General features: G+C 32.8%; 2 protein-coding genes across 5 annotated transcripts in view; one reads left to right on the top strand and one right to left on the bottom strand.

Annotated features, from left to right (window-relative positions):
* The window catches only part of LOC106070672 (transmembrane protein 135-like), a 68787-nt gene extending 56733 nt beyond the window's left edge, over positions 1 to 12054 (top strand). For all 4 annotated transcript variants that reach the window (XM_056034116.1, XM_056034119.1, XM_056034120.1 and 1 more), the window contains 7 exons: positions 7371 to 7412; positions 8417 to 8705; positions 9207 to 9374; positions 9504 to 9644; positions 10537 to 10635; positions 10763 to 10830; positions 10924 to 12054. In XM_056034116.1, the coding sequence (XP_055890091.1) occupies positions 7371 to 7412; positions 8417 to 8705; positions 9207 to 9374; positions 9504 to 9644; positions 10537 to 10635; positions 10763 to 10830; positions 10924 to 11044 (928 nt within the window). In that variant the 3' untranslated portion in view covers positions 11045 to 12054. The remainder of the gene's footprint in view (positions 1 to 7370; positions 7413 to 8416; positions 8706 to 9206; positions 9375 to 9503; positions 9645 to 10536; positions 10636 to 10762; positions 10831 to 10923) is intronic.
* Positions 12055 to 12167: 113 nt separating this feature from the next.
* The window catches only part of LOC106070670 (midasin-like), a 96242-nt gene continuing 95616 nt past the window's right edge, over positions 12168 to 12793 (bottom strand). The window contains exon 105 of the mRNA XM_056034114.1: positions 12168 to 12526. Coding sequence (XP_055890089.1) covers positions 12383 to 12526 — 144 coding nt within the window. The 3' untranslated portion in view covers positions 12168 to 12382. The remainder of the gene's footprint in view (positions 12527 to 12793) is intronic.

Consider the following 12793-nt stretch of genomic DNA (forward strand, 5'->3'; position numbering starts at 1 on the left):
CAGTAGTTGATTTATTGTAGCTTCATGGAGGTTTTAGTTCAATCAGTAGTTGATTTATTGTAGCTTCATTGAGGTTCAATCAGTAGTTGATTTATTGTAGCTTCATGGAGGTTTTAGTCCAATCAGTAGTTGATTTATTGTAGCTTCATGGAGGTTCAATCAGTAGTTGATTTATTGTAGCTTCATGGAGGTTTTAGTTCAATCAGTAGTTGATTTATTGTAGCTTCATGGAGGTTTTAGTTCAATCAGTAGTTGATTTATTGTAGCTCCATGGAGGTTTTAGTTCAGTCTGTAGTTGATTCATTGTAGCTTCATGGAGGTTCAATCAGTAGTTGATTTATTGTAGTTTCATGGAGGTTTTAGTTCAATCAGTAGTTGATTTATTGTAGCTTCATGGAGGTTTTAGTTCAATCAGTAGTTGATTTATTGTAGCTTCATGGAGGTTTTAGTTCAATCAGTAGTTGATTTATTGTAGCTTCATGGAGGTACAATCAGTAGTTGATTTATTGTAGCTTCATTGAGGTTCAATCAGTAATTGATTTATTGTAGCTTCATGGAGGTTTTAGTTTAATCAGTAGTTGATTTATTGTAGCTTCATGGAGGTTTTAGTTCAATCAGTAGTTGATTTATTGTAGCTTCATGGAGGTTTTAGTTCAATCTATAGTTGATTTATTGTAGCTTCATGAAGGTTCAATCAGTAGTTGATTTATTGTAGCTTCATGGAGGTTTTAGTTCAATCAGTAGTTGATGTATTGTAGCTTCATGGAGGTTTTAGTTCAATCAGTAGTTGATTTATTGTAGCTTCATGGAGGTTCAATCAGTAGTTGATTTATTGTAGCTTCATGGAGGTTTTAGTTCAATCAGTAGTTGATTTATTGTAGCTTCATGGAGGTTTTAGTTCAATCAGTAGTTGATTTATTGTAGCTTCATGGAGGTTTTAGTTCAATCAATAGTTGATTTATTGTAGCTCCATGGAGGTTTTAGTTCAATCAGTAGTTGATTTATTGTAGCTCCATGGAGGTTTTAGTTCAGTCTGTAGTTGATTCATTGTAGCTTCATGGAGGTTCAATCAGTAGTTGATTTATTGTAGACATGTTCCACAAACTGAATTTTAGGCTGGAGAGAAATAAAAGGGGGGCTGGGGAGAGACAATGAGATTATGTTACAAGAAGTTGATAGAGCAATCAATAAATAGCCTTACGGTTATTAATTGATCAAACGATGATCTACAGGTCAAACAACAGTTACATATTCCAGTGATTGATGAAGCCTTGTGAAACTTGACCAGGTCTAGATTTTCAGCTGTTTAAAAGAGAATATTGACTATAATAGATTTCATGCAGACCTGTGGTATAGAATAGATTTCATGCAGACCTGTGGTATAGAATAGATTTCATGCAGACCTGTGGTATATAATAGATTTCATGCAGACCTGTGGTATAGAATAGATTTCATGCAGACCTGTGGTATAGAATAGATTTCATGCAGACCTGTGGTATAGAATAGATTTCATGCAGACCTGTGGTATAGAATAGATTGGGGTAATGCGTTAGGTTTCAACTTTGAGTGTTGCTACTAACGCTTCAAAACTCTATCTTCAAGACCTTCCAGCCATCACTGTCCAATGTTCTCTATACATCGGCACGCTCCTAACATCACATCAAGTAGAGACATGTCTCCGCCTACCTTGTCAGTCAATGACTGCTGGATCCTCCCACTTGTTACTGTCCTTCCAGACTTTAACACACACACATTTGTGACTTTATGTCCACTAGATGTGACAAGAACAACTGGATGGGACAGTATGTCCACTAGATGTGACAAGAACAACTGGATGGGACATTTTCACAGATTCAACACTAACATCTTTTTGTGTAGCATCTCTTTATGAAGACATTGGTTAGTACACTACTTGGTTCAACTCTTTACCTATAGACCAGTCGTTTGTTTTCTTCTAGACCAGTCGTTTGTTTTCTTCTAGACCAGTCGTTTGTTTTCTTCTAGACCAGTCGTTTGTTTTCTTCTAGACCAGTCGTTTGTTTTCTTCTAGAAAAGGATAATTATATCTAAGAAGTATCAAAATAAAAACAAAGTGTGCAAATAAAAAACAATCTGACACAGTGTTTTGAAGAATACGTTTATGGAAGATGCCTTTCCAAACTATATAACATCCTTAAAAGACAATTGTGTAGTTCAACTGAATGTCCATTTGTTAGGGACACGACTTACGACTTTCCTCAACGACGGCATTCCTTTGATAAAACCTAAGAAAAGCAGTTATCTCCCCGCGTCTACATAGCACACTTTTTGGTTGCAAGAAACGGATTTAAGAAATGAGAAACTTCAAAAAAACAACAACAACAAACATCACACAGTTTGAGAAACTCTGGTATGGCCTCCCTTCCCCCACCATGTCTATAGGAATCTTTTGCACTGGTCGAGTTTTTCCAGAGATCGTACCTCTGCTAAGTATGCTCAATCATGCCTTCAACTTGACCTCTCTCTCTGGCACACATACACAGACAATGATTCAACTTGTAAAGCAAAGATTCACTCCTTCCCGAAAGTTCTCCAAAGTCCACCCAGTGATCACGTGAAGGCAATAATTAACCACACAGACGTCAGGAACATCAAAGTGATTTCTGGCCGTTCTAATCTGTTTTCCATTCAGATGACTTGATGACAGGACTTGGCTCCTACAGAAAGATCAATGGACTTGAACTCTTCAGAAATGTCTGATGACTCTGTAACATCTCTAGTGAGTCATCTCGACATAAATGACTAAGTAGCCAGCTTGACAGATACCGCAAATATGTCGTCTGATGATTCTGATCAGTGCCTAGTCACATTTGAATAGAATTGCAGAAATTAAAATATTTAATTAATTCTTCCGTTTCTTTTTTGGTATTGCAAATGTTAAGAACCTAGATAAAAGTATTCATCTTACCATGTCATTAGTATAGTTCCATGATCTTACAGATGAACTCTACACTTAATTTTTACTTGTGTAAGACATTAACTAACGAGCAAAAGGCAAAAAATACTTTCAGAGAAAAAAATTATCACAATTAGTTTGGATCAGTCGTGTATTTAAATATGTACTAGATCTAGTCTAGACTAACAGTAATAAATGTGCGATAAGAAATAGTTTTTCCCATTTATTTTTGTTTGTCACAATATCATGCTTTGAGCTTTCTCACTACACTAGGATCCTATCACTTGTCTGGACCACTTGGAAATTGGTAGGGGGAGATATAACGGGGTATCAGTATGATCGCTTTTTAAATGTATTTAGAAAAAAAAAAAAGGGGAACGACCTGCATTCGAACTTGTGGGTTAAAGACTTCTCAGACTTCTCAAACCAACGCGGTAACCAGTCTACTAGCGAAGAGTCTATGAAGATGGAAGATTGTATTGCTATCTATTGTTTCTATGTCATGTTTGTGTTTACTAAGGCTCACGACAATCTATAAAGGGGACTAATTCAGCTTATACTACCACTTCAGTCAAGTACAAATTCTTTCCTTTGTTTGAGATACCAAACAAAATAATTTATTACCAATAGTTAATTAACTAATTGGTAAAATTTTAAAAATTAATTCTTGTGTTGTCAGGTAAAAGAAATAATTACAAAAAATCAGCTTGATCTGAGAATAAATCACGTGTAGCCTACACAGTTTTGGTCAGACAGAGTGGGTTGATAGAAACTTTGTAAAATTGACTTAATTGATACGTTCGTTGTCTAGAAGCTTTCCGATAAAACTAGTTTGAACAGTTTCCAGCAGAAAGTTCTTTACGTTCCTCAGATGTTTATTTCCAAACACTTTTTGTTCTGATCTACAAGTGTGCGGCAGGTCTCTACACAAACTATTATAATAATGTGATTTAACAGTACACACAGTAGAATCATAACATAACACACTAGCTGAGAAAAAGAAGGAGACCAGAGAGAGACGTCAACAGACGGAAGCTGATCTGTTCATATTGTCAGACACGACTCACTGTCAAGGTACAGTGGAAGGAGCACGAAGAAAGGGTTATAGCTGGCTGGACAATGGAGAATGGACCGGCCTCTCTCCAGCTGCAGACTGAGAAAAGTGGAGGGATTTTGTTATTTGAACTGTCACAACACCTCTACTTCATAGCACATCTACCTCATAACACCTCTAACTCACATCACCTCTACCTCACATCACCTCTACTTCACAGCACCTCTACCTCACATCACCTCTACTTCACAGCACCTCTACCTCATAGCACCTCTAACTCACAACACCTCTACCTCACATCACCTCTACTTCATAGCACCTCTAACTCACAGCACCTGTACTTCACAGCACCTCTACCTCACAGCACCTCTAACTCACAGCACCTCTACCTCACAGCACCTCTACTTCACAGCACCTCTACTTCACAGCACCTCTACCTCACAGCACCTCTACTTCACAGCACCTGTACTTCACAGCACCTCTACTTCACAGCACCTCTACCTCATAGCACCTCTAACTCACAGCACCTGTACTTCACAGCACCTCTACCTCAAAGCACCTCTACCTCACATCACCTCTACCTAACAGCACCTCTACTTCACAGCACCCCTAATTCATTTCTGAAGCAGCGTAAGAAACTTAAAAAAAAAGCAAAAACTTGGCCTATCACAAAGACACAGCTTGCAAAAAAAGAGTTTCATGACATGATATGACATAAAACATTCATTCACTTAGGACTATTACTTGCAATGGTTTACTTTTCTCAGGCTTTGAGAGAAAGTCTTTGTAGATCAGTTTATTCTTCTAAATATTGTAGATCAGTTTATTCTTCTAAATATTGTAGATCAGTTTATTCTTCTAAATATTGTAGATCAGTTTATTCTTCTAAATATTGTAGATCAGTTTATTCTTCTAAATATTGTAGATCAGTTTATTCTTCAAAATATTGTAGATCAGTTTATTCTTCTAAATATTGTAGATCAGTTTATTCTTCAAAATATTGTAGATCAGTTTATTCTTCTAAATATTGTAGATCAGTTTATTCTTCAAAATATTGTAGATCAGTTTATTCTTCAAAATATTGTAGATCTCGTTTATTCTTCTTAGAAATATTGTAGATCAGTTTATTCTTCTAAATATTGTAGATCAGTTTATTCTTCTAAATATTGTAGATCAGTTTATTCTTCTAAATATTGTAGATCAGTTTATTCTTCAAAATATTGTAGATCAGTTTATTCTTCTAAATATTGTAGATCAGTTTATTCTTCAAAATATTGTAGATCAGTTTATTCTTCAAAATATTGTAGATCAGTTTATTCTTCAAAATATTGTAGATCTCGTTTATTCTTCTAAATATTGTAGATCAGTTTATTCTTCTAAATATTGTAGATCAGTTTATTCTTCAAAATATTGTAGATCTCGTTTATTCTTCTAAATATTGTAGATCAGTTTATTCTTCAAAATATTGTAGATCAGTTTATTCTTCTAAATATTGTAGATCAATTTATTCTTCAAAATATTGTAGATCAGTTTATTCTTCTAAATATTGTAGATCAGTTTATTCTTCAAAATATTGTAGATCTCGTTTATTCTTCTAAATATTGTAGATCAGTTTATTCTTCTAAATATTGTAGATCAGTTTATTCTTCTAAATATTGTAGATCAGTTTATTCTTCTAAATATTGTAGATCAGTTTATTCTTCTAAATATTGTAGATCAGTTTATTCTTCTAAATATTGTAGATCAGTTTATTCTTCAAAATATTGTAGATCAGTTTATTCTTCTAAATATTGTAGATCAGTTTATTCTTCAAAATATTGTAGATCAGTTTATTCTTCAAAATATTGTAGATCAGTTTATTCTTCAAAATATTGTAGATCTCGTTTATTCTTCTAAATATTGTAGATCAGTTTATTCTTCTAAATATTGTAGATCAGTTTATTCTTCTAAATATTGTAGATCTCGTTTATTCTTCTAAATATTGTAGATCAGTTTATTCTTCAAAATATTGTAGATCAGTTTATTCTTCTAAATATTGTAGATCAGTTTATTCTTCAAAATATTGTAGATCAGTTTATTCTTCTAAATATTGTAGATCAGTTTATTCTTCTAAATATTGTAGATCAATTTATTCTTCAAAATATTGTAGATCAGTTTATTCTTCTAAATATTGTAGATCAGTTTATTCTTCAAAATATTGTAGATCTCGTTTATTCTTCTAAATATTGTAGATCAGTTTATTCTTCTAAATATTGTAGATCAGTTTATTCTTCTAAATATTGTAGATCAGTTTATTCTTCTAAATATTGTAGATCAGTTTATTCTTCTAAATATTGTAGATCAGTTTATTCTTCTAAATATTGTAGATCAGTTTATTCTTCTAAATATTGTAGATCAGTTTATTCTTCTAAATATTGTAGATCAGTTTATTCTTCAAAATATTGTAGATCAGTTTATTCTTCAAAATATTGTAGATCAGTTTATTCTTCAAAATATTGTAGATCTCGTTTATTCTTCTAAATATTGTAGATCAGTTTATTCTTCTAAATATTGTAGATCAGTTTATTCTTCTAAATATTGTAGATCTCGTTTATTCTTCTAAATATTGTAGATCAGTTTATTCTTCAAAATATTGTAGATCAGTTTATTCTTCTAAATATTGTAGATCAGTTTATTCTTCAAAATATTGTAGATCAGTTTATTCTTCTAAATATTGTAGATCAGTTTATTCTTCAAAATATTGTAGATCTCGTTTATTCTTCTAAATATTGTAGATCAGTTTATTCTTCTAAATATTGTAGATCAGTTTATTCTTCTAAATATTGTAGATCAGTTTATTCTTCTAAATATTGTAGATCAGTTTATTCTTCAAAATATTGTAGATCAGTTTATTCTTCTAAATATTGTAGATCAGTTTATTCTTCTAAATATTGTAGATCAGTTTATTCTTCTAAATATTGTAGATCAGTTTATTCTTCTAAATATTGTAGATCAGTTTATTCTTCTAAATATTGTAGATCTCGTTTATTCTTCTAAATATTGTAGATCAGTTTATTCTTCTAAATATTTTAGATCTCGTTTATTCTTCTAAATATTGTAGATCAGTTTATTCTTCAAAATATTGTAGATCTCGTTTATTCTTCTAATGTTCATCCTTGTTTGATTGTAAATGTTTCTACGTCTGTGAACCCAATGTAGATCTAGATCTCTAACTTGTCAATACAACCAAATAGTGATGTTGTTACTTCAAGACAATACTCAGCCTCTTCAGTTATCTACCTTTGAAAAGTGACTCTCTACAGCAACAATGACTTCTTCAAATGATCATAATACAAAGCTTTAATGTTCTAATTAAAAACTGTGTTTTATTCTGTATCTTAGGAAACAAAATGGTTTGCCATCCTCAACAGTCTCATTATTTCGGTAAGTCTGCCAACCATTGCTGTAGTCCATATGTTCAATGACTTGATTCATCTTTATAGACAATTGACCTACTTTGTAGGAACAAAAATATGAAGATACAATTACCGGTATTTTTTAACTTATTGGAGTATGGGCTGCTAACAATAGATCTTTATAATCCCCTGTCCTGGGCCATTCTTTCCATCTTGTTCATGGTGGCTAGAAGGATATTTGTTTTAGCAGATACATGTCTAACAGGGCCGGCCTTAGGGAACTGCAACCTATGCAGCCAAAGTGGGCCCTGCACTTTCATAGGCCCCACGCTAATTCTAGTTATAAATTATTAAATTAAACCATTTTAGCTTATAACAGGGTTTCCGCGGTCTCCTAATTTTCCAGGAGCTCCTGGAAATCTGAAATTGCAATGTATCCGAAAAAAGGCATGAAAATCTGAAATTATTAAAATATCCTGAAAACTTAAAACAAACATGTTCTGAAAAATAGACAAAATTGTTATTTTGGGGTGTCATTCAATATGGAAAATGTTAATCCTACTCGCAATTAAAAAAAAACGTCATTGTCAGCTTTCATTTAATAAAAATAATGGTGTGAATTTTAATCAAAACAGTTCCAATACTTAATTTACTGTAATAGCTAATGGCGTTTAAATATAGATCTTAATCTATCTTGATCTCAAAAAATCAAAAGCCATATTTTGATAGTCGATAGTAAATTTAAATAGCAGATCTGAATGTTTATCAGCTTTATGTTGGAAATCTACCTTCTATTGCAGTTGGCTCGTAAAGTTAATTTGATAGTGATTTTGCACTTTGTAAAGAATAAAATGCAAAGACGAATTTATTTTCTAACAAAAAATCTTAATTTTCACTTATTATCCTTATTCCTATCCAGAGTAGGCTCAGCACAATCTGTTTTGCATAGGGCACCGCAATCTGTAGGACCGGCCCTGTGTCTAAGTGCTATCCCATGCTAAGTTTAGCTATGTCAATATTTTCATTTAACAGGTTCATTATGGGCTCTGAGGAAAGTTTTAAAGACAGTCCATCCCAAGGAGCCTCTCTGGACTGCCAGCAGGTCAAGCAAGCTAGCAAGACTAAAAACAGAAATGTCCTAGAGAGATCTTCTGGTGGACTAGTGGAGAGGGTCAAGTCACGGCTGCTAGCCATTCCATTGGTTGGTGGTTTCATCCAGGAGGTGTTTAGTCTGGTGTCCAGTGGCCTTGACATCGTAGAAGATCTACCTAGGCATTTGTGTTGTCCACATAAATATAGTTGTCTTTCATATATACTCAAGGTATGTAATCACGGTTAGTAGTAGCATCTGCAGTTATCTACCTCACCTATCTATAGCACTGATCTAATTGTAATAAACCTATTTACAGACTCAATTACTAATTAGAGCTTTCAACCAAATCTTTACAAATTGAAAACCCTGTAGTGAAATTTACTGACAATGTGCAAAAATTGACCAACTCTGACACACTAAATAAATGATAACTTGAAAAACCAACATATTGTGTTCATAATTACTCCAGTCTGTTACCTGGTTCATTTTTTTCTAACAATGAAAATGTTATGGGCTTCAAAAGACATTTCTACCCTAAGAATACAATGAAACAAACACAGTGAAAATTGCACATAAGTCAATCATAGTTGTACATTTTCTGTACCTTAGGAAACTTGATTATAACATGCTTTCTTTAATAACTCCAATGTTTCTCATTTGATTCCTTCTAGTTTCTCTCAGGTTGAGAGAGAGGAAGTTTTAATTGCACTCTTTGGTTTGTTCCTCTAGGGTGGCCTCAGGATGTTCTCTTTAGGCTTCTTGATGCAGGCAGCACTCAGCACTTTCTCTTCTTTCACTGCCATTGTAAAGAAGCCAACAGCTATTTTTAGAACAGTCTTTAACAAAGTCAACACAAAGCTGGCATTGTTTTTAGGAAGTTATTGTGCAATATTTAGGGTAAGTTTCTTGTACAATATTTAGATTTGTTTGGTACAATGTTTAGACTAAGCTTCTTGGATGTCATTCTGAATGAGACAGAACTTAGTATTAGACCTACTTGTCACTTGCTGTGTGTCTCTGTCTTAGGCTGTTAGTTGTCTACTCAGGTGGATGAGAAACAAAGATTCAGACCAACATGCATTGGTAGCAGGAGCTCTGGCTGGTTTCAGTTTGAGATTTTACAAAAGTATCACTATAGCTTTATATGCAGCAACCAAACTTTTAGAGGTCAGTGCACTAGATTACTCTAACTTGTGAGTGTACAGTAGACATCCACCCTAATGTACAGTGCTAAATATGTTATATCTTTAGTAAATATCCATCTTACTGTACTGTGCTAAATATGTTATATCTTTAGTAAATATCCATCTTACTGTACAGTGCTAAATATGTTATATCTTTAGTAAATATCCATCTTACTGTACAGTCAGTGCTAAATATGTTATATCTTTAGTAAATATCCATCTTACTGTACAGTGCTAAATATGTTACATCTAAAATGTTCTATGTATGTTACTAAAAAAAAACTTATTGCATTGTGTTAGACTGTTGCTTCTCACAATCCTTGACAACTAACCCCATTGAGCTAATAGATTGGCTCAACTAACCTCAATGAGCTAATAGATTGGCTCAACTAACCTCAATGAGCTAATAGATTGGCTCAACTAACCTCAGTGAGCTAATAGGTTGGCTCAACTAACCACAATGAGCTAATAGATTGGCTCAAGTAACCTCTAGGAGCTATCTGTTTAAAATAGATGCAATTGTTGTGATGAAATTTGTTAAACATAAAATAGAATGTTAACAGAAACTAAATCTCTAAAATTGTTGGTTTCCATGATCCTTGTTAGTCTTATATTCTTCTCTGCTAGATCTATAATAGATCAAAATTGAACCTGAGTTTTAGTGACTGAAAGAGAAATGAAGACTACCTTTATATCCATGTTAACATGCTCTACAGTAAAACCCAGGCCAAGGATTAGGGATTCTTTATACTCATGTAAATAAACTGTAGTCTAGCAAAGATTAATAGGTCATTATGAATTGAGAAAGTGTCAGGTCACTTTTTTCTTGAACTAGAATGACACAAAATGTATTCCTGTATTTTTGTACTCCATAGATTCTCTACTTCAAAGGGATTCAGTTGTATAAATTTCCTTACTTCAAGTCAGCTGATATTTGTATTTATGCCTTTTCAACAGCCTTCATATTTCATGCTGTAAGTTTCTGTTAATGAAGTTGAAGAAATATTCAGTAGTAATAAAATGTATTAGCAATCCATCTAAATTAATATATAGCATGTACTAAAACCATGTTGAAAATAACACGCTTGTAAACTTGCCCAGGCTGTCATGGAACCACATACACTCCGACCAGCTTATTGGAAATTTCTACTCAGGGTTACAGAGAACAAGTAAGTTGTTCAGTCCTAGTAGTATAATGTTCATGTCCACATTGTTCCTCCATTGACTGTTGTAACCATTCTTTTCCTGGTCTTGTTCTTTAGGTTCTCTATGATGAATCGTCAATTGTTGGATGTGTTTGGTGTACATTCCTCAAAGTTATATCCAGACTACTGGCCAAATTATGTGCCAGGTTTCACTCAGCTAACCAAAGTGTCCAAATGAAACTGCTGATTTACTGCTTCATGAGATTCAAACCACTAAATGTCCCATTGTTCACTGGAGTGTATGCATTGTCTATGCAATGAATGAATTTTGTAAACTTTCTTCATAAGGAAACATTTGCTGTCAAGTGAAGAGATTCTTTTGCTGTGTTCAATAAATGATTTGTACATTGCATTTTTTTTTATTTAGAAAAAGTATTTGTCACTCTGTATCTTTGTTAACAAAATAAGATAAGAAGGTAAAAAAATGTTTTTACAATCAAATTTATTATAAAGAAAAAACTGGAGGGTAAGCCTAGATCAAGATTACTTAGAGATTATAAGGAAACATATATTTTTGTATTTTTTATATATATATATATAAAAGTTTCTTTGTGTTTACAAATTACAATATACACTTGTGATACTAGGCAAAGTGTTTTTAATTAAAATTGTTAAGTTTATTTGTAAACGTTCAAATGTGGTAATTCTTTCTTGAAGGGTATAAGTTAATTTAAAAGAAAATAATAACTGTGATTAAACACAAGAAAAAAGGAGTTCTGAGATATAAATAATGTGAAAATCTATTCCAATCTGGTTTAAAGTTTCTTGCTAAGAGAAAAATATTAGAAAATGAATGAAATTTTAAAATAATAATTTTCTTGTAAGCGCAGATAAGGAACTTATTTTCATTCTGATTACTTTCAGATACATCTGCCAAGACTTAGTGCATGTTATGTTCTTAGATTAATTTTATATTTCAAAGCTTTTTTTTTATATTAGCCCCCACCCCCTTCCCCCGGGAAGTGCAGTAATTTTGTATTCTATGCCCTATAAAAACTGAATATTTATGATACAATTTCTGGTAGGATGCTTGAATTTTTCTCTATACAACTTTGATTCAAATGTTCTTGTTATCTTGATGTATATGTGCACAAATTTTGTTTCCATTGATCCCTCAGAAGAAATCATTGTTTGTTGTGCATTTTGTTCAACATTTCAAGTCCATTAAAAGATCATTCCCCATAACCACCAATTGTGCTTTGAGCTGTCAAGTGTTTGTTATCTTTGTCTGAGTGTTGATAAGAGAAATGAGACTACAAAAATGAACTACAAATACAGAATAAAAACAAATTTACCAGAAAGGCTTTTCATAGTTTATTGTCTGTTTTGGTGACATATTTACATATATTTCACATTTTATTCATCATGAACTTGTAATGCAACAAATAATTTACCATTAATTATTAATACTAATTAATACATTCATATATAATTAATGAATTAAATTGTAACCATAATCAATAAAATAACATTTGCCATGAAGTAAGTCACAACTGACTGAAAGACTAAACTGAACTTATGTACTTGAGTCTGAAGCAGTGACCAATTCAAACCACTGTCGTAATGCATCACTCAGTATCTGAGGCATTGAATTGATGTCTCTGAGAATAATGTAGAATGGAAATGGAAACATTTCAAGGTAAGACTTGATTTCTTGAACCTGAAAAGATCAAAAGTTAGACCACAAAGTAGACAGGCATTCTCTCAACAGGTTCAAGATGTTGTATCACTAGGCACTGGCCTATGTAGTACAATTATCTCAAGAAAATCCATCACTGTTTCATTTATCTGAATATTTTATAGTGAAGATTTAAATATTGCATGTAGTAACCTTCAAATCACACTAAGTTAATACTGAGCTAGGATGTACACAAAATAGATTGAAATGATCATCTTCTCAAATACATTCAATTCCTATTAGTAGCTT

The sequence above is a fragment of the Biomphalaria glabrata genome, chromosome 6 (genome assembly GCF_947242115.1).
Source record: "Biomphalaria glabrata chromosome 6, xgBioGlab47.1, whole genome shotgun sequence".
NCBI lineage: Eukaryota > Metazoa > Mollusca > Gastropoda > Planorbidae > Biomphalaria > Biomphalaria glabrata.